Source organism: Bos mutus, chromosome 7 (assembly GCF_027580195.1).
Source record: "Bos mutus isolate GX-2022 chromosome 7, NWIPB_WYAK_1.1, whole genome shotgun sequence".
In the NCBI taxonomy this organism is placed as follows: Eukaryota; Metazoa; Chordata; class Mammalia; order Artiodactyla; family Bovidae; genus Bos; species Bos mutus.
The window spans coordinates 78,912,695-78,934,531 of record NC_091623.1 but is presented as its reverse complement, the minus strand read 5'-3'; the positions used below and the strand labels follow the sequence as shown (position 1 = coordinate 78,934,531).

Below are 21,837 nucleotides of genomic sequence, written 5' to 3'. Positions count from 1 at the left end.
AACTAGCCTTTGCAGGTAGAGGGCCACTGGGGTCAGAGAGACTCACTGCTCTATCCTTGACTCAGCCTGTACAGCCGGAGAGAATTCTCCACAAACTGACTTTATGTTGTGAAACTACTGTCCTGTCTCCTGGAAGGACCTGAGCCAACAGCCTGAGTGGGAGTTTGGGTGAAAGCTCAGGGCATGGAGGTGTAGTTGTATTGGCTCCCTAAGAATTAACTATACCTCTGATGGCCAGCATTAGAATGGTCTGAGATTCTTAGCCCTGATGCCTTCCCATTAGTGACCTGGAGTGACGCAGCCATGCCTTTTCAGCATAGTATGTTGGGCTAGTTGGGCTATGTTTTAGTTCCTGTCCTTTGTGTAGAGCAGCTGAGACATAAGCCAGATGGCTTAAACATCATGTATTTATTCAGTGAATGCCTGCTATGTGCCAGGTCCAAGCCAAGCCTAGTTCCTGGACTCATTTAAATGGCCAGGGTCCACTCCCTGCCCCCAAAGAGCTCCCATTCTACAGGGGTTTGGGAGTGGGCAGAGGATATGTGTCTATGGCACAATGCGATAGACGCTGTACTAAAAGAATTCTGCTTAGCCTGGTCCAGCAAAAGCTTCATCAACCTTTGACCAAGATCTTAGAGGATGAGCAGGAATTTCCTGAGGAGCAAAGCTGAGGTTTGATAGGGCACGGTGTATCTGAGGAATAGTACAAATAGAACCTATGGCTCAGGGTGTTAAGCATGGAAATGGAATATGGAGAGATCAGCTGGGGCCACGTTATGAATGCCACGGGCCAAAAGGTATCATAGTGAGAGTAGCAAGCTCCACCAAAAAGGAGCCTAGAGATGACAAGAGACCAAGGTAGGAAAGAGGAGGTAAAGGAAAGAAATCTTCAATAGATAGAAGATTGAATATCCAATATCTTCAATGGATAGATATGGGAGAAGGCACAATATAAGCTTAACCTTAAGGAGAGAATCCCCATGTCCTAATTGGTTGTTTTTAATTTATATTTATTATTTTGTTTACTGATTATAATTGTATATTATTTTAATATGTGTTCCTGCCTGATTATCCAAAATGAATATGAGGCATCCTGGGAGTTTGGGAGCATTGACAACCCTGTGCATGAACCTGCCTGGTTTTACGCATGTGTTCTTAAGGCAGGAACTCTTGTTTCCTAGCACCTAGCACAATGGTTGGCACCAGGTAGAGGATCTGAGGATGTTTGTTGAATGAGGGAATGAGTGGGTGAATGGAAGAGTGAGTGGTAATGACTGCGCTAAGTTTTTCTAGGCTGGGGAACTAATCACTTTCTCTGCTTTTGGAAGGGAATTTTAACTGTTGTTGTCTGCCTGCCTCGGTGACAAGGAGGCTTTTGGAGTTGGGCCATTTCTGAATAGAATTTAGAAACTGTCACAGGGCTCCTGGGTAGATACAGCACTGTGTCTTGGGGGAATCCTCTATAAACATATACTAACTCTTGGGAATAAAAGGAACCCATAAAAGAAATGAGAGCAGGTTTGGTTTTGGAAATTAGATCCAGCTTCAAGAGCGGTCCTTGATAGCCATCTGGCCTAGTGACATGTAATTCCCAAACTGTGGCCAGAAAGGCTGTCGTGCAAAATTTTCTCATGACCCCAAACAGCTCTTCAGATATACCATGAACTGCTATATGGTTGTTAATAGTCACTGTTGCTTATAGCACACCCACTGGCTGACAGGTGCTGTTAGATATTTTACATCAGCTCTTCTCAAAGGGTTTGGTCTTGGGAACCTTCTACATTTCTAAAAATTTTTGAGGACACAGAAGAGCTTTTGTTGGTTAAACTATTGAAATTTACCAAATTAAGTATTAAAGTTGAGAAAGTTTAAAAATATTTGGTCACTCGTTTCAGAATAACAGTATTAGATCTATCATATTAACGTAAATAACGATTTTTAAATTAGAGATAACAATTTTCCCAAAAAGTGAGAAAAATGGTCTTGTTTTCACTTTTGCAAATTTATGTCTATCTTAATAGGAAAAGTTTAGATTCTTTTACATGCTTCTGGGGCTTCCCAGGTGGTGCCTGTAGTAAAGAATCCACTTGCTAATGCAGGAGACACAAGGGACGTGGGTTCAGTCCCTGATCAGGAAGATCCCCTGGAGAAGGAAACAGCAACCCACTCCAGTATTTCTTGCCTGGAAAATTCCATGGCTAGAAAAGCCTGGTGGGCTACAGTCCATGGGATCGCAAAGTGTCAGACACAGCTGAGTACGTGCACACACATGTGCTTCTGTATTCAGTCTGTTGGCAGTACATTATTTTGATGGAATTATGTTTTTAAAAAAATTTAACTTCACACAGGTACATAGTTGGAAAAGAGAAAGGTATTTTGATAGCCTTTTCAGATGATTGTTGGTATTCTTCGCAATATGGAATCTGAGAACATATCAATAAAGTCTTTATACTCATTTATGTTAAAATCTGTTGGTTCATCTAACCCTTTGGGTGGACTTTATACCAGTGCATGACTCTGTGGTATCATGCTTTGATCATTTGGAAAAATAGGTTCACTGAGTTATATAGATCTTGCAGATATTTTCCTGTTTCATTTTATAGTATCAAAAAATAACATTTGTTAATATCACCATCAATTTCATCGTAAATTCTTAAGTATTAGGAAGCTGTCAAGCTCATGGTTGTGGATGCAGCTTTTTCAAAATTCTAATTTTCACCTAAAACTTGAATTTTTATCATTGACCACAGAAACAAAATAGTTTTCCTTGGAGATGATAGGCTTGTTTTGTTCATTTTCTGAGAAAATGTCTACCAATACCCAAGTTTGAATAACCATAGTTTGTCAGTCATTCTTTGAAGTAAAAATGCTCCCTGAAAAATTGGCTTTCCCTTCCTTTGACTTTATCTCTTTTTTCCCCAGGAAAAACTAGAAAGTCCTAGCATAATACTTCTCAGACAAAAACAGAAAAGTCTCGGGCCTGGTCAGATGAGGGCACAGGTACTAGTTTTACTGGGTGTGCATGCCAGCCCCCTGGGCTGGGAGTGGCCACCGTCTAGGGTCCTGGCTCCTTGAGAGCTCTGGGGATATGCCTATAGCACAGATACCTTGTGTGAGTAACTCCCCACGTCCAGAGATTTGACATTTGCCCACAGAACGAAGCAGAATTATCTTGGAGCTTTTTTAGCAGATCCCAAATTTAGAGAACTTCTACAACCTTTCCTTTCGCTCCTCCATCTTTTACCTAAGGCTAGACTGGAATCTGGAGAGGCTATGAATTTAACCTGAGATAAGAAGGAATAATTAGTTGTTGCCCAGGGTCTCTGGGTTGAAGAATCAGTTCCAACAGCCTTTCTGATGAAGAAACATGGTTGGAATTTTCATTCATTCGATAAACATGTATTGATCATGTTCTTCATGTGAGATTACTGTAAAATTGTGCTAGCTGCTAAAAAGTACAGCTTGAGAGCAGCTAGTTGAAAGCCTGAATTGACTACAGGGCATACAAGGTCACGATTTCCAAGAATTTGGAAAGTAGCAGGAGATTGCAGTCAAAGAAACTATAAACCAAGAGTTTTTCTGCCAAAGCAAAAATTTGACAGTATTAACTGTATATAATATCTCCAGGGCTTGGGATTCTCAGTACCCTCTGGCAATTAAAATAGAGATGAAAATATGAGAGAGAACAGTCCACAGGCTCCATTGGGAATTTTACCCAGAGGTAGGCACCAAGGCTTAGAGTTAAGACAACTTTGAGGGTGGCCCCCTAAAACTTCCTGGGCCTAGAAAGAAAGAATCTAATATACCAAACTCAGGACAGTAGATAAGCTAGTTTCCAGTGTAGACTTACTAAGAACAGACCAAAAAAAAAAGACCAGCCCAGGAGCCTAGATAGTAGATTGAGCATCTCCTGTATAGATCCTCTGAGCTAAGTGCTTTGCATCTCTAATGTCACTTAATCCTCTGGGCAACCTTATGCAACATAGATGGTATCATCCCTGCTTTAGTTTGTACTTAATTAGCTTCCCAGGCCTTGTGTTTCTTCCTTTAACTAGAAAGACAGCCTGCCCTGTAAATTGACTTCCTTTGATGGCTAATCTTATTTATCATGTGTACCATTTCAGCTCTAGGGAAAGTCACATTATTTCCATGAATAAGCAGTCTTGTAATCCTTGAGGAATACAGTCTTCCAACAATCTTCCCCTCTTCCACACTTGCGACTGGAACCATTTGGTTGGAGGTCCAGGGTGGGAAGACGGCCTTTTACTATGGGAAACAACAATTTCAAGCAGTGTCTCACCAAACTGCCTGCCAGCTGTATTGCCATGGGGATACTTAACAAATCTGACTTAGCCACCACATGCCCAACTGAGCCTATGCCCTGTGGTGTACCATGAGGGATCCAGACAAGAATCAGACCTGGTAGTTGCCCTCTAGGAGCACAACCTAGTAGAAGGGACAGAAGATACAGGTAAATAAGTGTAGTAGAAGGCACAAATCTTGTCACCAAGGCCCAGTGTGCTGTGGGGGTATGGAAATGGGAAAGAGAGGTGAATTGTAAGAGGGAATCTCTAGGAAAGCTTGGGTGAGATTAGATCTAGGCTGGGCTTTATTTAAGCCCTGCTCATCTACCTATTGGTAAATGTGGGGAGAAAGAGGGGTTTAGGCAGAGGATCCCCTTTAGCAAAGATGTGACATAGGAGAGCACAAGGAGTATTTGGGGAACTTAAGGAATTACATAGTGGAGTGAGGACAGAGGTTAAGATGCCTGAATGTCACCTTCAGTTCATTACATATGAGAGACTCTTGCATTCTCATAAAATACAGTGACTGGACAGTCTATGTTTTCAACCCTAGTCCTGATTTTAAATATTTTTTCCTATTGCTCCCATCATGTTCATAATTAGTGCCATATGTTGAGTAGCATATATGCCTGACAGTGGACTAGGTGCTTTATCACAGTGCTCACAGCCAACTCTACAAGTCAGAACTTAATCCCATTTTATAGATGGGGAGGCACAGAATAAGTAGAACTTGCCCAACATTATACAGTTGGTAAGTGGTGGAGGCCCAAGATTAATTCCAAAGCCAGTATTGTTTCTTCTATACTCCAGCACCTCCCACAAGTACTTTAGGATCAAGTACAGTCACACAGGTCACATATTTACCTTATAAGAATTGTTTCACTTTTAAAAGAAAACAGCAAATAACGCTACACATTGTCATTTACATTGTACATTTGCGTTCTTGGTTGTTCCTATAAAACCATATATACTGTACTTTACAGGCCACATTAAAAATTTCAAGAATTATTTTACTCACCCAAGATTTTCATCTTCTGTAATAACTCAAACCTAACACTGGAAAATGAAGCTCCATTGTAGTAAAATTGCACATCCTGGTGTTTGCCTAAAAAATACAGTCACTTTGCTCACCTCCTCCTCCTGGAGTTATTAATACTATGGCATCTTGTAGCTATGGAAAGTTTCCTGGGTGCATGTCTCAGAAAGGCCTCCTTTACCTTAACTTCTCTATCAGCCTTCCACCCTTACCATGAGATACTCACCACAAATGGGTTCTAGAATGCAGTTTTCTTTTGTAGCTGCCACTAAGCAGCTGACTTGCTCACTGGACTGTCCCCTTGGCACAGACTTTAGGCAGCATCTCACACGAGTTCCATATGTAAGATTTCTTTTTCTTTCTCTCTGATATTTGTTCCCAAGGTCCTTGTAATTCCCCACATGTTTCAGTGTGCTACTGGTGGCGCTAGTGGTAAAGAATCTCCCTGCCAGTCAGTGCAGGAGATGCAGGAGACCCAAGAGACGTGGTTCAGTCCCTGGGTCAGGAAGATCTCCTAGAGGAAGAAATGGCAACCCACTCCAGTATTCTTGCCTGGAAAATTCCATGGACAGAGGAGCCTGGTGGGCTTCAGTCCACAGGGTCGCAAAGAGTCGGACATGACTGGGCGACTGAGCACACACACACAGGCTCAAACACACATGCTTCTGGTACTACTGTTTCCTTTCTTTTTCTAGAAACCAGGGACCCAGGTCAGTGTAATTGTAACATTACAAATTTAAGGATACCCTGATGCCAACTTATTGTGAGAAGGTGATTTTATTTGAAAAAGATGATGCCATTTATTTTATTGGTAGGATGAAAGTGATACTTGTATTATTCCTTTGCTTAGGCCTCTGCAAATATGTTTTGCCTAGTGGTGGGTAAGTTTGGAAGGTATATCAGTTAACTATTATGTGCAACAAACCACCCCAAAACTTAGTGGCTTAAGACAATACCATTTATTATTTGTCATGAGTCTCTTGGTTGACTGGGTGTTTCTGCTGATTGGGGCATACTTGGCTGATCTCAGCTATACTCATGTATCTGATCTACCGGCCAGTCAGCTGGGAAGACTCAGTTTTCCCCACAGGTCTCTCACATCCCTCCAGCAGCTAGCCTGGTCATGCTTATGTGGCATGGCAGAGGTGCAGGAGCGAGCAAGTCCAGCCATGCAAGGGAGCAAGTAGAAATGCATACACACTTTTCAAGCTCATGCTGGCAGCATGTTTGCTGACATTCGTTGGCCAAAGAAAGTGACATGATTGTCAGAGTGAGAAGGGACTACAATGCAAAGTTGCAGGATATAGGAAAGCCATTAATGGGGTCATTAGACACAATCAGTCTCTCAAGCCACTCCCTCAGTGTGACAGAAAACCTATAGACTTATATTTCTAGGTCAGCTTTGTCCTAGAAGGAAAAAGGAAAAATAATGATGACTGTATACTGGGACTGTACTATGGGCATGCACAGGGCTAGGCACTTTCCTTGTTTATGCACCCCCCCTCATAACAGCTCTGCGCAGTAGGTAGGAAATCAGAAGTTAAATAACTTGCTCAAGGTCACCCAGCTCATTTGTGGTCAGGGAGGGATTAGAATTCATGTCAGTCTGACACCTAAAGCCCAGGGGTTTTTCACCACACCTCCCTGCTTCTCAGAAGCCCCTGGATCTGCCTTACCCTCCAGCTCGGTTTTCAGCTGAGTTGATACTCTTTGGCTCTTCCAGAATGCTCCTGTGATCCTAATGGAATTGTGCAGCTCTTTGGGAATCCCACATGGTCTCCCAAACTGCGTTAACTGAAAGCATTTTTTTTCCTTTCAGGTGAGGATTGGTCTGTAGACTTCACAGACAGCCCAAGAATTGTGACCTCTCCCAGACATGCCACAGCAGGAAGGGCCGACTCATTAACCTTCAGGATCTGGAGACTTTGGGGCACTAGGGCATTTGAGCATGAGCTTTGGAGTCATCCTCACTGGGGTTCAAATTCTATAGGGTTCAACCACTCACTCCCTCTATAACCTTGGGCAACTTATTTGACTTCTTCTTGAAATGTTTCTTCTTTTCAAAAAAAAAAAAAAAGATGAGAATAATAACACAGTTTGCAGAGCTGTTTACCAGAACTAAAATTGGGTAAATAAAGTGCCTAACCCAGTGCCTGGCACATAATAAGTGATATCATCAGTATTGTTAATATTGTTTCTAAGCAGAACCTTTCCCCTTCTGGGAAACCCTGTTTCTGTCTGTTGGACAGGTTCCCCCTACCACCAGCCAGTCTGTGCAGACTTGCTGCCTGCTGTGTCACCGGGAACGCAAAGGCTGGGAAGAAGGCCCTTCCCAGAACGGACTGGTGTTGCAGGGTGAGAAGCTGCCCCCTGACTTCATGCCAAAGCTCGTCAAGAATCTCCTAGGCGAGATGCCTCTGTGGGTCTGCCAGAGTTGCCGAAAGAGCATGGAGGAAGATGAAAGGCAGACAGGTCGAGAACATGCAGTGGCGGTAGGTAACCGCTGAGAAGGGGTCCCTGAATGCAGGAGTGCTGCCTGCCCAGAGAAGTCAGGCTGTTGAGCTGTGGCTGCCTTGTGCTCAGGTGGCTGTCCTCAGGCAGCACTTTCGCCCAGGTGCCAAAGAGGCTGCACCATACAGCATTAGCAGCTTGTGGCCCACATTTGGGGGAAGAAAAGAGAGGTTTCAGGCAGCCCACCAGCCCCCAAGGACAGTGCACCGTGTGATGGCCGGCTTGGAGGCACTGGTAGATCGAGATCCTGACCCTCCCTGTGACTGTGCTGCCTTCAGCTCTGTGGCAGCTCAAAAACCAACCGGTATGACATGGAAGGCAAAGGTCAGTTTGAGGGTCTGCAATGCCTCTGTTAGAAGGCTTCCAAGATGCCCCATCTAACTGCCATCTCCTGAATCACAGAGGTCAGACTCCTCATTTTTCATTCCCCTCAGTCCCTCTCTCTAACCCAGAATCAGTTCAGCTTCAGGACTCCTGACTTAAAGACCTTTTTCCTCTCCTTGGCAGCTCTCAGGACTCCCCAAAGGCCACAGCTGACAGGCAGTCTCTGCCACTACCAGAATCTCTCATCACATCCACATACTTCACTTCACAGGGAGCACTGCAGCCCCTCTTGGCAAAGGCCTGGCCCATGTTTGCCCTTGCACCTGGAGTTGTGGGAACTGGGCCATTCCCACAGTTGGTGGGAGGTGCCCCTGGGGAAGCCAAGGCAGCAGAGGGCCAGCCCTGATGTTTACTGTTTTACCATGAGCCTTTTTCTTCCCCAGATCTCCTTGTCACACACATCCTGCAAATCACAGTCTTGTGGGGGTGATTCTCATTCCTCTTCGTCCTCCTCTTCATCGTCCTCTTCCTCGTCCTCCTCCTGCCATGGGAACTCAGGGGACTGGGATCCTAGTTCGTTCCTGTCAGCACATAAGCTCTCGGGCCTCTGGAACTCCCCGCACTCCAGTGGGGCCATGCCAGGTGGCTCACTCGGGAGCCCTCCTACAATCCCTGGTGAGTCTCCAAGCTCAAAGAGAGCTCTCTCCATAAATGGAGAGAGTTGTGTTTTCATAACCATTTTGTTCAAACAAATCAGATAGGTTATTAAAATAAATAAAAGTGGAGCTGTTCTGGTGGAAGCCAAGTAGGGAATCTAGCCCTTGACTATCTTGGTAGGAATCCTTTCCCCAAGATTCTGAACTCGAAAAATACTGCTGGCATTGGCTCTGATAATTGTTCCCATTGGATCCAAGAGGGGACCTGGTAAGCATTGGCTGAAGAGAAAGTGAAGTCTGCAAGGGCCTTTACGGAATTAGAACTCAGGTCACCTGACTGCTGCAGCAGCACAGAGGGCCTGAGTATCTCCTCTTCTCCATCCAAGGGATGGGTGCTTTTATAAAAGCACTGCACTTGCGTCCACACGAGATTGGCAGTGTGAGCTGCATTGATTATTAGCCAGTTATGCAGCTGTGTAAGCCTTTTTTAGACCCTGGGATAATGCTTAGCAACCCAAAGAAAAAATCTTGAGTTATTGCTGTACTTTCTAAATATGAATTACTGTCTACTTTTAAATGGAGGACCTGAGTTCTTCAAAGGGGTGCTACCCCCAGAATTGTGAGTGGAGCGATACATAATTCCAGTTATTTTGGTGCATGAGCCAGAGAGAGTCGTCAAAGTGCTTTCCCACTTGTCCTCTGAAATTTGGGGCCGCCCAAAAGTCTGGCATATCCTAGCTGCCTTGATGCACATGGCCCAGAAGCAGAGCCTTGTCAGACAGGTCCTAGAGAAGCACTCAAAGATAGAACATACAACCCCTGTTAATGCCCAGAAAAAGTTTTATGACCTTGCATGGGACTGGCCTTCCTGGTGCCTTCTCCCTCAGGCCTGGCCATCTTCAGCCTGTCCAGCTGCTGCCTGCAGAGAAATCTCTCCAACCTAAGGTACCGCTAGGCTTTTCCAAAAGCTCATGGGTCTACCATGCTGAGAGACTGTGCCTAGGCATGTTGCCTCTGGTTACAGTAAGCAGGCTGCTGTAGCAGTGAGCCCTTGGGCCTCCTTCCCAGGATCTGGGCTCCCACTCTGACACCTCTCTCCCCCATCCGCCCACAGGTGAGGTTTTCCCCATCTCGGAGCACCACCGGCACTCAGACCTCACTGCTCCACCTAACAGCCCCACCGGCCACCACCCCCAACCAGCGCCGCTGATCCCATCTCACCCCGGATCCTTTGGCTCACCACCCCACCCGCACCTGCTGCCCACCACCCCAGCAGTGCATTTCCCTGCCCAGGTTTCAGAATGCCCTGTTGCCGTGGCTGCTGCCCCCCACACCCCAGGGCCATGTCAGAGCCCCCACCTTCCCTCCACCAGCATGCCGCTCCTGAAGATGCCTCCTCCATTCTCGGGTTGCAGCCACCCCTGTAGTGGTCACTGCAGCGGGCACTGCAGCGGGCCCCTCCTCCCACCACCCAGCTCTCAGCAGCTCCCTAGCACTCACAGGTGAGTGGCACAAAGAGCAAACTCCCTGACGACTTGAACTTAAGAGTTTGGGGAAAACTTTGGGGTGGAAATTAAAGGGTATACTCTGTTTATGTTTTTTCTATAGTCTTTCCAGATATGAAAGGAATATGTTAATTTTTTTTAAACTTGGGAAAATTTATAAATGTATGAAAATTTTAAATACATGAAAGAAGAAAAAAATTCCTGGCAACCTAAAGATAAACTTTAACACCACAATATGTTTTCTTTTTTTGACGTTTCTATATATCCATAACAAAATGAGGTCCACATTCTGTATTATTTTTGTGTGGTTACTTTTTAACATTATACCATCATCATTTCCCTAGTTAAAATTCTTCAAAAGCTTTTTCAGTGGGCACATGTTTTATTGTACAGCTGTGGCATAATTTATTTTATCATTACCCTATTCCTGGATATTCAGGCATTTGTAGATTTTTTTGTAGACTGTAATAAGCATCCTTACACTCAAATGTCAGGAGTTCTGTCCTTAAAGTAGATTCCTAGAATTAACTCTTAAGTACTGAAAAAGTTTGTTTTAATATATATTTGAAAGATACAGTTCTTTGGAGAAGATCTGTCTTTTATAAATCAGATGTGTGTTGATGATGTGTTTCTATTTGCCTCTAAAACCCCACCACCCCGATACAGCACTCCTGGCAGTTTTCTCTTGAGTAGCTTTCCCGTGTGGTAGTGGTGGTGTCTGTGTGGTTTTTCGTTGTCCGGTTTCACTTAGTGCTGTTAGGTTCCTACATGGCTTCTGAACCTCAGCTTTAAAGGCTGGGAAATTCTTTGCTGTTCTCCAGTTGCTGAACATTTAGGTCATCCCAGCATGGCATATAGCATTTTAACATAAATAACATCTTTGCCTAAAGCTTTTCACTCTTTTGGATTTTTCTCCTTGGAATAGATCTGTCAGTGAAAAAAGTTCTCAGTTTAAATGATATGAGGGATTTTTTGCTTTTATTTTATTGAGAAAGGCTCTTAATACATATTGAAAAATTGCTTTCCAAAGGGGTCTCCAAATTGATGTAACCACCAGTATTAAAGCACTAGGAATTTTTAACTGCTAATACAGTAGATGAATAATGGTCAGTTGGGGTTAAGCTTCTCTAAGCACCTTTTTATTTTGCACCACCCAATATGCAGGATCTTAGTTCCCAACCTGGGATTGAATCCATGCCCCCTGTAGTGGAAGTGGGAAGTCTTAACCACTGGGCCACCAGGAAAGTCCTCTGAGCACTTTGATAATGATTCCTGCCCCAGGGAACCTCCTTGGCTGTTCTTGTCCCACCCTTCCTCCTGGCACCCTTTGGCATCAGCCCTGGAGCATTCCCACTGCTGATGGCCAACCCAGGACTCTGACTCTTCTAGCACGAATTCTGGGACCTTTCAGACCTTTCCTTACCCTGGGAAATTAGTCCATATTACAAGATGCTTGCTGAAGTCCAGAGGCAGAGCAGAGCAGAGCAGTGCAGTGGGAGGGTGAGTCCTAGCTGCTCCTTGGGCAAAACGGTGAAGCACCCTGAGCCTTGGTCTCTTCTGTTGCAGCGTGGGGATGGCAAAACCTGTTTTGCAGGATTTGGGGATTGTTAGAAATGATTTGCTGTGTACAATACCTGGCACAAACAGTAGCTCAAAATATGGCCCACAAGGTACATTTGCTCTCCTAACCTCAAGACATGGCTAAGGCAGCTCTGTGCAGTGGTGCGATCTCAATCAGAAGGACCTTTGAGCATGGTCCACTGTCATATCCACTGTCAGGGGCCCGGATTCAATCCCTGGTCAGGAAACTAATATCCCAGAAGCCACATGGTATGGCCAAAAACAAACCCACAGTGTCAGGGTGGGGGGAACCGTAGAGAAGGAAAGGACGTCGGCCTCCTTTGGATGTTCCAAGGAACCATCAGCCCACTAATCTGTTCAGACACCTACTTCCTGAGCACTTACTGTGGATAGGCTTGTGTACACACTGGGACCCAAAAACAGAAGTGGCATAAAAAAAAAAAAAGTGGCATAGTCCATATCTTCAGGGAATGCACACTTTGGTCTGGAAGACAGATGGGTAAATAGACCGTCACTATAGTGTGTGATAGAGGTATACTTGGCACCTCAGAGTCCAGAAGGCTCATGTGGTAGACTTGGGGAGGGGAAGCACGGGGAACCTTTCCAGAACAGTGCCACTGGGGGGGGCCCTGAGGAACAGCGGGGGTGTTTGCCTTGTTCTTAAAAGGGGCTCATTCTGTTTGCCTGCCTTGGTCTTTGTGGGATGAGGCAGATGAAGGCGATGGTGGGGCTGCTCCCCAGGCTCCTCACAGCGTGCTCCTGCCCTGCCTTTCCTCACCTTTGGGCCTGTCTTTTCTCCCAATTCAGCAGGGACCCTGGGTGCAAGGGGCACAAGTTTACCCACAGTGGCCTGACGTGCCAGCTTCCCCAGCCGTGCGAGGCAGACGAGGGGCTGGGCGAGGAAGAGGACAGCAGCTCGGAGCGTAGCTCCTGCACCTCGTCCTCCACCCACCAGCGAGATGGGAAGTTCTGTGACTGCTGCTACTGTGAGTTCTTCGGCCACAATGCGGTGAGTGAGCCTTCCCAGGCCAGAGCAGGCTGGGGGCCAGCCGAGGGGAGCCAGGGGAGTACCTTGCTCTTCCCAGGGCCCCACTTGCTCTTGGAGCTAATAATTGTGCTTGGACCCTGTGAGTCCTCACCAGCACCTGCTTGCTAGATCCTCACGGCATATGGATGAGGTAGAGATTTTTCAAGTTTGCTACCTTTGCTCTTCTCGTGGTTTCTCTTAAGATTGACATTTTTTCCTTAGGCAAAAAGAAAGGAAGTGGCAGAGGAAAGCTATGATTCTGATGAGTATGTATACATAATGTGCATAATCACAGAGAAGTGAAGGCTTGTGCGTGATGAAGGCAGAGTGGAAGCCAAGACTCTCAGTCCCCAGTGTGGGAGCCAGGCAGGGGACAGGCCGTGAGCACAGATGGCGCCAGGAAGGAGGCTCATAGCAGAGTACAGGCTGTCTCTGGACGGGGAGAAAGCAGTTCAGAAGTCTCATAAGGTGAAGAGGAAAGGGCTTCTGGCTAGGGGAGAGCAGTTGAGGACAGAAGAAATTCAAGCAGTTATGTTGCTGGTCGCCTTTGAGCTAGAAGTTGTTATCCTCATTTTAGAGATGACAAAATTGAGGCTCACAAAGACTCAGTGAACCTGCCCAAGGTCATACAGCTTCCGAGTGACGAAGCCTGGGCTCAAACCTGCTTTCCTGGCTCCCAAGTCAGTGTGCTCGCAACACTGCTGCATACCTCCCACTCCGCCCACCGCTGCCTTGGCTCCGAGCCTGGCTGAGGGCGAAGCCATTTGGCCTCTGTGGCTGTGGTAGAAAGAACAGTTGTCTTACTTCTCACCACATGCTTGGTGCCCGCGGGTGGGAGTGCTCCGGGCTTCCCAGGCCCAGGGTGTAACGTCAGCACCTCCCCTCCCCCAGCCACCCGCTGCCCCGACGAGTCGGAATTATACCGAGATCCGAGAGAAGCTTCGCTCAAGGCTGACCAGGCGCAAAGAGGAGCTGCCCATGAAGGGGGGCGCCCTGGGCGGGATCCCTGGGGAGCCCGCCGTGGATCATCGAGATGTGGATGAGCTGCTGGAATTCATCAACAGCACGGAGCCCAAAGTCCCCAACAGCGCCAGGGCTGCCAAGCGGGCCCGGCACAAGCTGAAAAAGAAGGTGGGTGTGGGGGGAGCCCAGCTCTACCACCTCTTTTCCCCCGAGGACTCCCTCACCCCCAACCCCCAGGACTTCTCGGGCATGAATAGTGCTGGCTGCCAAAGGCCTTGGCAGGGCTTTTTTCTCTGAGAAGGTCTGAATGAGTTTGGGAGGCATCGGGGTAAGGGAGCCAGGGGTCCAGTGATTGGAGGAAAAACAAATCCTGGCGTCAGAAGCCACTTGCTGGCTTCCTCAAAGCTTAGGACTTGCTTCAGTCAGTCATATGTTCATTCAGCAAACACTTCTGCAGATGCTTGGAGCCAAATATGATGCAGTTAGCTTCTTACCCTGGAAAAGCTCAGTCCAGTGGAGAAACAACACTGGACAAGCATATTACTGTGCAACAAGTGCTGGGATGGGGGAAGTCCCCATCCTGCCTGAGGCACTGGAAATGGCTAGATCACCAGGCTGCCTGGAGAGCTGAGTTGTAGAGAGTGAGTACACATTAATCAGGAGGACCCTCCTGGCAGCAGGCAGAGCACATCCACAGCAGTTTTTGAAGCCAGAGCTCACACCCAGGAGAAGGCAGGCAGATAGCAGAAGTGAGGAATGGTATTGCTCAAGAGCTCTGACTTGATCCTACAGCTGAGGGGGGTTCACCCAAGGGCTTTAATCACACAATGCACTCACCAGATGGACTTCCCAAGGTGACTGTGTAGCAATGTGGAAGGTAGCCTGAAGGAGTGATCCTCCAGGCCAGAGACCCAAGAGCCAGGGGAGAGGTGATCAATAGTGGGCCTAGAGCAGGAGAGCTGGAGTTTTCAGAGGAGGCAGGCGATCTCTTGATTTCAGGTCAAGGAGATGATAGAGTCAGGGTACCTCCTAGGTGTTTGCCAGGGTGGCTGGCAGGATGGCATGCTTTACTGAGCACAGGTGGAATTGGCAGAAGACGGAATTCAGTTGGGGCACAGTGACTCAGAGATTCTCAGAGGTCCAAGTGGAGATGGCGATGTGGGGCTGGGAGTTGCTGGCATGGAGATGTAATTGAAACCATGGGAATGACCCATCCTAAGGACTGAGTGAACTCCTCCCAGAAGGCTGAGGACAGAACCAGGGGACCTGTTCCCGGGCAGCCTTGCCGCCAGGCGAGCAGCAGAGCTTGATGACTCGTCCCCTGCCACCTCATTACCTCTTAGCCTGCCTGCCCCCAGCTGTGTCTGCACAGTGCCACACTCAGGAGCTCAGCAGCTGAAGAGAATGGGTTTGACAGTCAGCTAGCTCCAGGTCCTGGGTGGTCAAACAGCCCTGGTGCTCTGGAAAACAGCAGTGCTTCTCCATCTTTTTCCAGCTCAAAGGACAAACCAGGACCCCTTCCCTGCACCCTGAAGTAGTAAACCAAAGGGTCTTTCCACTGCCTTCAGAAAATGGTCGGCATTTGCTGTCTCCTTGCCAGCACTGCCTGGCCAGAAGTGTGCAGTTGGCAGAAGTGGTCTCTCTGGCCTTTCCTGGCCTCCCAAGGCTGTGGGTTCCCGGTTAGGTCCCAGGGAACACACTTCACAGTTCCCAGGCCTGGTATGTTTTTCATGAATTTCTGCCTGGATATCCTTTCTCCTTCACCTCTGCCCTCTCCTTTCCCTTCTAAAAACCTCCTCCCAAGCCCAGTTCAGATGTTTCCTCCTTCGCAGTCTTCCTCAGGTAACATCCACTGTGCTGTGGCTGCATCTCGCACATCTCTCTAGTCTGCCATTTATCATTCTCTATTCACAGTTCAGAAACTGCCTGCATAGCTCCCATCTGCCCCACCCAGTCTAGAGGCCAGGATACAACACAGAGTAGGCAGTTCTGATGTCCTGTAACTAGTGATCATGGTCATTATCTGTTTATACATCAGCCTCCTCCACAGTACCCCTCCGTCACCTCCCAGACTTAGCTACAATCCACCAAAAACACAGCTTCCACCACGAAAGACATCCACCCACTACCCACCTGGGGAGACAGACGAAGCTGGGTATTTTTCTGTTCCCTCGTACCATTTCCAGCCATGACTCTTCAGTGTCCTAACCCTCGCTCCTTTGAAACCGACCCTGGGCCTGTCATCTGTAACCTCTCACCACCACTCCTCTTCATCCCCAGAAGACTGTCTGTCACCTGTCTTCCTTTCTCAGGCCAGTTGAGATCCGTTGAGTATCATTCATTCACTCTCCTACCAGTCCTCTCAGCTCCTCATTGTCCTTCCATTATGCCCACTTAGAAAAACCACAGTCCTGGGTTCAGCCCCAGCCTGCCTATCTCCTACACCTTGAGGTGCTAGATTGAATCTGTCTTTGGCACCCTGGCCAAGTAGTCTCCCACCTGCCTGAGCCCCCACTTTGCTGTTCTCTAGTCTTCTAAATCCTCATCACTTCCATTCACCCCAGCCTCTCAGTAGACCTCCATTCTGCTCCAGCTGCCAGCCTCTCCCCACCCCCACCTTACTTTTTGGCAGATAACTCACTTCCTGTTTCAACAAGGATTCAAAGCCAGTGGAGAGGCACTGTCCTACAGAGTTCTTCTTGCATGAAGGAAGAGTTAACCCTTTTCCTACCAAAAGCCTGTGCTGTCCTTCTTGCCTCCTCAGCCTAATACCACTTCCTGCTGTGTGGCTTCAGCCTCTCACTGTGCCCAGTACTCTGTTTTTTGAAAGCAAACTGTCCTTTGAGCGTACAGCCTCTCTTAACCACCCCGGTCTCTTTCCTCATCACACAAAAACGTCATCTGCATTTACTCCTGTCAGCTCACTGCAAATTGTCTTCTACCTCCACTCCTCCATAGAGCCACTAGTGACTTCTTTGTTGCCAAATCATTTTCTCCTGTTCCATCTTCTTTCCTTCTAGGTATATCTCAACTTTATTCTCTTTTTCAAACTCTGTTTTGTTTGACCCCTCCAACCTCATTCAAGTTGGGGCAGGGAAAGGGAAAGGGGAGGCCATGTTTTCTACATTTCTCACTTCCTCTCTGCCCTCTGTCCTGTCGCCTTTGTGAGCAAGTCTTCCTCTGCCTGGCCCTCCCCCTTAAAGACAGCTCCCTGGGAGAGAGCCATCTGGATAGTGTTTCCTCCCAGGTCATTATGTCTCCCTGTTTCTCCCTGCACTTCACAGTGACATATCCTACCCTGGTGGGTACCTCCTCACGGACATTCTACAGGTACCCAAACTCAGCGTATCCCAAACTGAGCTTGTCACCTTTCTCCGAAAGAGCCCACTTTGCCTTCTCCGTTGTCTGTCTAGTTAATAGCACCACCATTCACCTAGTTGCCTCAACCAGAACCCCAGATGCCATCTGGGGAGGACCACATCATGGTGATGGAGAGCAGCAGGCCTTGCAATTGGACCAGTTTGAAACCCGGCTCTGCCATACTTGCTGTATGACCTTGGGCAAATCACTTAACCTCTAAGCCTCAGTTTCTTCCTCCATAAAATGAGAATAATGGTAGAACCTAAAATTCAAGGCTTTTGTGAGAATGAAATGGAGTGATGCACAGAAAGGTTGGGCAGAGGGAACAGAGTAGTTGCTGCAGAAACAGTAGTGATGGTTGATAATGTTTTCATGACTCATCTCGTTCTCTCCCCGACCCGTCACCGAACAGTCCTGGCCATGTGACCCCCTCCAGTAGCTCACACCATCCACTTCTTTCTACCCTACTGGCACTGTTTAAAAAACCTTCAGTGACTGAACGTTGCCCATAGGCTCAAATCTAGGATAAAATATGGCCTGTGGGACTCTTAAGGATCTAGCCCCTGCTTAGCTTGCCAGCTTCATCTCTCAGTCTGCCCCTGTGGCCTTCCAGCCCACCCTACTCCACCCAAAAGAAACCTGTGCTCCAGCTGCCTTCTAAGTATTTGCATTCCCTAAATATTCTGCGTGTTCCCATTTCCCAGCCTTTCTTCTACTTTTTATCTAGAATATGTTTGTCTTACACGTCCCAGGATAATCCCACTTACCCTTCAGTGCTCAGTGAGATATTGCCTCCTCTGGGAAGCACCTCCTGATGGCCCAGTCTGGGTCCCCAGAGCACCCTGTGCTTTTTCCCCCTGTTACTTTTCACACTGTCTCTCAGAATTAAACAGCCTGTTCGCACGTCCATCTCCCCCAGCAGACTCAAGTCAGTGAACAGAGAGTGCCCAGAGTCCAGCCCAGTGCCTCATGTAAGGTCACAGGTCAAGAAATGATTGTCAAATGATACTGAAAAACGTGAGAACTTCTGAAGATCACCCCTGGGTATGCTTTCCTGACTCACCACTTAACTAGCATGTAATCTTGGATCAGTTCCTTAACTCTTTCCAAAGTCGAGTTTCCTCATCTATAAACTGAGGATAATCACACAGCAAGGGTAGTTGTGGGGATTGAATGAGGCAACGTGGGAAGGTACCAGGCTTTTGGTACATAGCAAAAATGTGTGGTTCCATGCTTTTTCCTTCTCTGATTACAAACTTATACATGATTCCGCATCATTCCCTCTACACCAGTCGTTTCACACTTGTATAGCAGCAAAAGTCTTTTCTGCAATTGAAATTGTCCTCAAGCCCTCAATTCCTAACAAATGAAAGCAGAGCTGTTCTGGCACAGAAGAGCAAAGTAAAGGGCCTTCCAGTTCTTTGTCCATCGCCATGACCTCAGAGCTTTGCCTGTAGCCTTGAACTCCACGGCTTACAGCCTGATTATTGCCCAGAGAAGGGGACACACCCCCACTGAGGTGTCCTGATGGTGACCCTGTGACATAAATAGGTTGGTTGTTTTTCTCCCAAATTTATAAATGGAGATCGTAAGGTTCAGGGAGAATAAGTGATTTGTCCAACGTTCCACAGTTGTGGTCCTAGTCAGCTACAGAACCAGCCTGTTAAAAAGATGAGAGGATAAATGTATGCCCCCTGGGGCAGAGAGTCACCCTCCTTAAGTTGACATTGTGGTGGCAAGCCCTCTTCTCACACAACTTTTCCTGTTCCTCCCCCTCCATTCCCAAATGAAGTCATCTGGCCCCTAGCACATCACTACCACCTCATTCCCATTGGCTTTTGAAAACTGTCTCCTGTCTCCCTCTAAAGGCCCCCTCAGCCTGCTGGTGCCTTGAGGTTGGGCAGAGCTGGTGCCACAGATTAGGGGTGGGGTGACTCAGAGCCCACAGACTTGCTTTCAGTCTCCCGATCTGACTGTCAATGCTGAGTGGCAGAGTCCAGCCTCCCTCAGCCTCCTGGTCCTCACCTGGGCAAAGGGGCTGCTTTTACCTCTTGCTGTGGGGCCCCTTGTCTGCCACTGGGCATGCTTTAGGTGTGCCCTTGATTCCTTGAGGCCAACTAAGCAGTGAGTAGCCTTCCTATGGGAACTTGGCCCTCTCCAATAGTACCCATAGGCAGCCTCAGGAGGGCACACACATTTCCCAGCCACCCAGAACAGTGTGATCTACCATGGTATCTCACAGCCCCACATCTATCTTCTTGAAAGACCTACATGTTGTCATGGCTTTTTTTCTCCTGCCACCTGCAGAATTGGAGAGAATGCCTCCATAGTAGCAATCTTCCTTACACGTATCCCCACTTTGGACTTCACTCCAGAATTACTGTCCCCATTTTGCAGATGAGTCCACTGAGACTCAGCAAGTGAGTGAATTGCTTAAGCTTATCCCTGGGAGGGAGATCCTATCCCTTTTGAGATCCTATAACTTTTTTAGGCCCTAGGACTGATTCTAGGGCCCTGGATGAACAAGCTGTAAAAACCCTACCCTCTGTTAGTGTAACTGCCTCCATCGCCACGACATGTACCTGTCAGATTGCATTTCATCCTTGTTACTGTAGGGTGAGCAGGCCAGGATCGCCATGCCCTGCTTCTAGCCAGTTAGTGGGAAAGCTGGGCTGAAGGCAGACGTGTCAGGTGTCACACTGTGCCTGGCAGCTGCCAAGCCTCTGCTGAAACTGCCTCTTGTCTTGGCAGGAAAAAGAGAAGGCCCAGTTGGCAGCAGAAGCTCTGAAGCAAGCAAATCGTAGTGTTTCTGGAAGCCGGGAGCTGAGGCCTGCCAGGGAGAGTCTTTTGGGGTGGCCCGATCGGGAGCTGGATCGGGTCAACAGCTTTCTGAACAGCCGTCTGCAGGAGATCAAGAACACTGTCAAGGACTCCATCTGTGCCAGCTTCAGTATGTGTGAGCTCAGCGTGGACAGCAATGGCTTCTCTAAGGAAGGGGCCACTGAGCCAAAACCTCAGAGTCTAGCCCCCTCAAACCCCAGTGGCTCCTCAGAGCAAAGGCCTGACATTAACCTTGACCTGTCCCCTTTGACTTTGGGCTCCCCTCAGAACCATATGTTGCAAGCTCCAGGAGAGCCAGCCCCACCATGGGCAGAAATGAGAAGTCCCCACCCACCATGGACAGAGGTGAAGGGCCCCCCTCCTGGTATCATCCCTGAGAATGGGCTAGTGAGGAGACTCAACACCGTGCCCAACCTTTCCCGGATGATCTGGGTCAAGACACCCAAGCCAGGTAACCCTAGCTCTGAGGAACCAAGCATAAAGGGGGCCCCTGGTTGCAAGCAGGAGCTGCCTGAGCCTGTGGCCTCAGGTGGGAAGCCACGGAAGGGCAAGAGACAGGGTAATCAGGCCAAGAAGAGTGAGGTGAGCCCAGCTTCCCAGTCCCCAGCCTGCCTTGAGACTCCCAGTGCCAAGGGCCAGACCCCTAGCCCCAAGCAGCCAAGCAAGGCCCCAGAGCCTCCCAGAGTGGACAGCTGTGCTGAAGCTGGAGAAGGGAGCCAGGGGACTCGACCAGGACCAGCCTGGGCTGACAGCCCCAAAGCTGACAAGGAGAAGGGCAACTCCTGGCGAAACTGGCCAGGTGAAGCCAAGGCACGGCCTCTGGAGCAGGAGTCTGTACAGCCCCCAGGCCCAGCAAGGCCGCAGAGCTTGCAACAGGGCAAGGGCCGCAGCCGCCGGAGCCGCAACAAGCAGGAGAAGTCAGCCTCCTCCTTGGGTGAGTGCACCAGGAACTGACTGACTGATCGACCCCCACCCAGCCAGGCCATGGGGTGGAGGGCAGTCCTTACATGTGAGCAGCATTGCCCCAGGAGCATGACCCAGAGGCTGCTGTGAGCACTGAGCCCTCCTGGCTATGTCTTCCTAGACGATGTGTTCCTGCCCAAGGACATGGATGGGGTGGAGATGGATGAGACTGACCGGGAGGTGGAGTACTTCAAGAGGTAGGTGTGAGGCTGCCTGCTCTCCCACTCATGGTGGACTCCTGCCCCAGGTAGGGACACAGGTAGCCAGGATGGATCATCTGGGAAGGTGTAAGGAACTGGGAGCAGGAGGGATGTCAGTTCCCAAGAACGAGGGCTTTCTCCAGTTTTATTCACGTGCATTTCTTTGTTCTTGCCTGGGTTGAGTTTTGGGGGCAGAGTCTTATCTAGGTAGGGGGAGAGAGCCATATACATACAGTCCAGTGATAAGAGCTATTAGAGGAGTTAAAGGCATGGGGCTAGGGCCTAGGAGTGGCCAAGCTGAAGGATGGGGTGGCCAGGGCAGCCCTCCCCAAAGAGGTGGTAACCAGACTGAAACCTGAGGAATAGGAATGAGTGGGCCAGATAAAATGAAAAGGGTTTGAGGGCAGGAGAAATACATCATCCTGGGAGGAACAGAAGACATCCCAGTTTAGCTAGAGTAAAATCCAGGGTGAGGAGGCCGGCTGTATGCTAAGGCAGGTCACTCTTCACACACTACCCCTTAGGCATGTGGGCATCTCATCGGGCAGCCCCATACTGTTAGACCC

General features: G+C 48.2%; 1 protein-coding gene across 10 annotated transcripts in view; it reads left to right on the top strand.

The window, feature by feature from the left end:
* FAM193B (family with sequence similarity 193 member B) overlaps positions 1-21,837 on the top strand; it is a 30,839-nt gene that overhangs the window by 6,571 nt on the left and 2,431 nt on the right. For 5 of the 10 annotated variants that reach the window (XM_070374150.1, XM_070374156.1, XM_070374155.1 and 2 more), the window contains 7 exons: positions 7,590-7,832; positions 8,619-8,850; positions 9,946-10,333; positions 12,725-12,926; positions 13,836-14,075; positions 20,019-21,042; positions 21,193-21,268. In XM_070374150.1, the coding sequence (XP_070230251.1) occupies positions 7,590-7,832; positions 8,619-8,850; positions 9,946-10,333; positions 12,725-12,926; positions 13,836-14,075; positions 20,019-21,042; positions 21,193-21,268 (2,405 nt within the window). The remainder of the gene's footprint in view (positions 1-7,589; positions 7,833-8,618; positions 8,851-9,945; positions 10,334-12,724; positions 12,927-13,835; positions 14,076-20,018; positions 21,043-21,192; positions 21,269-21,837) is intronic. The other 5 variants (XM_070374152.1, XM_070374153.1, XM_070374151.1 and 2 more) reach the window with 4 other exon arrangements.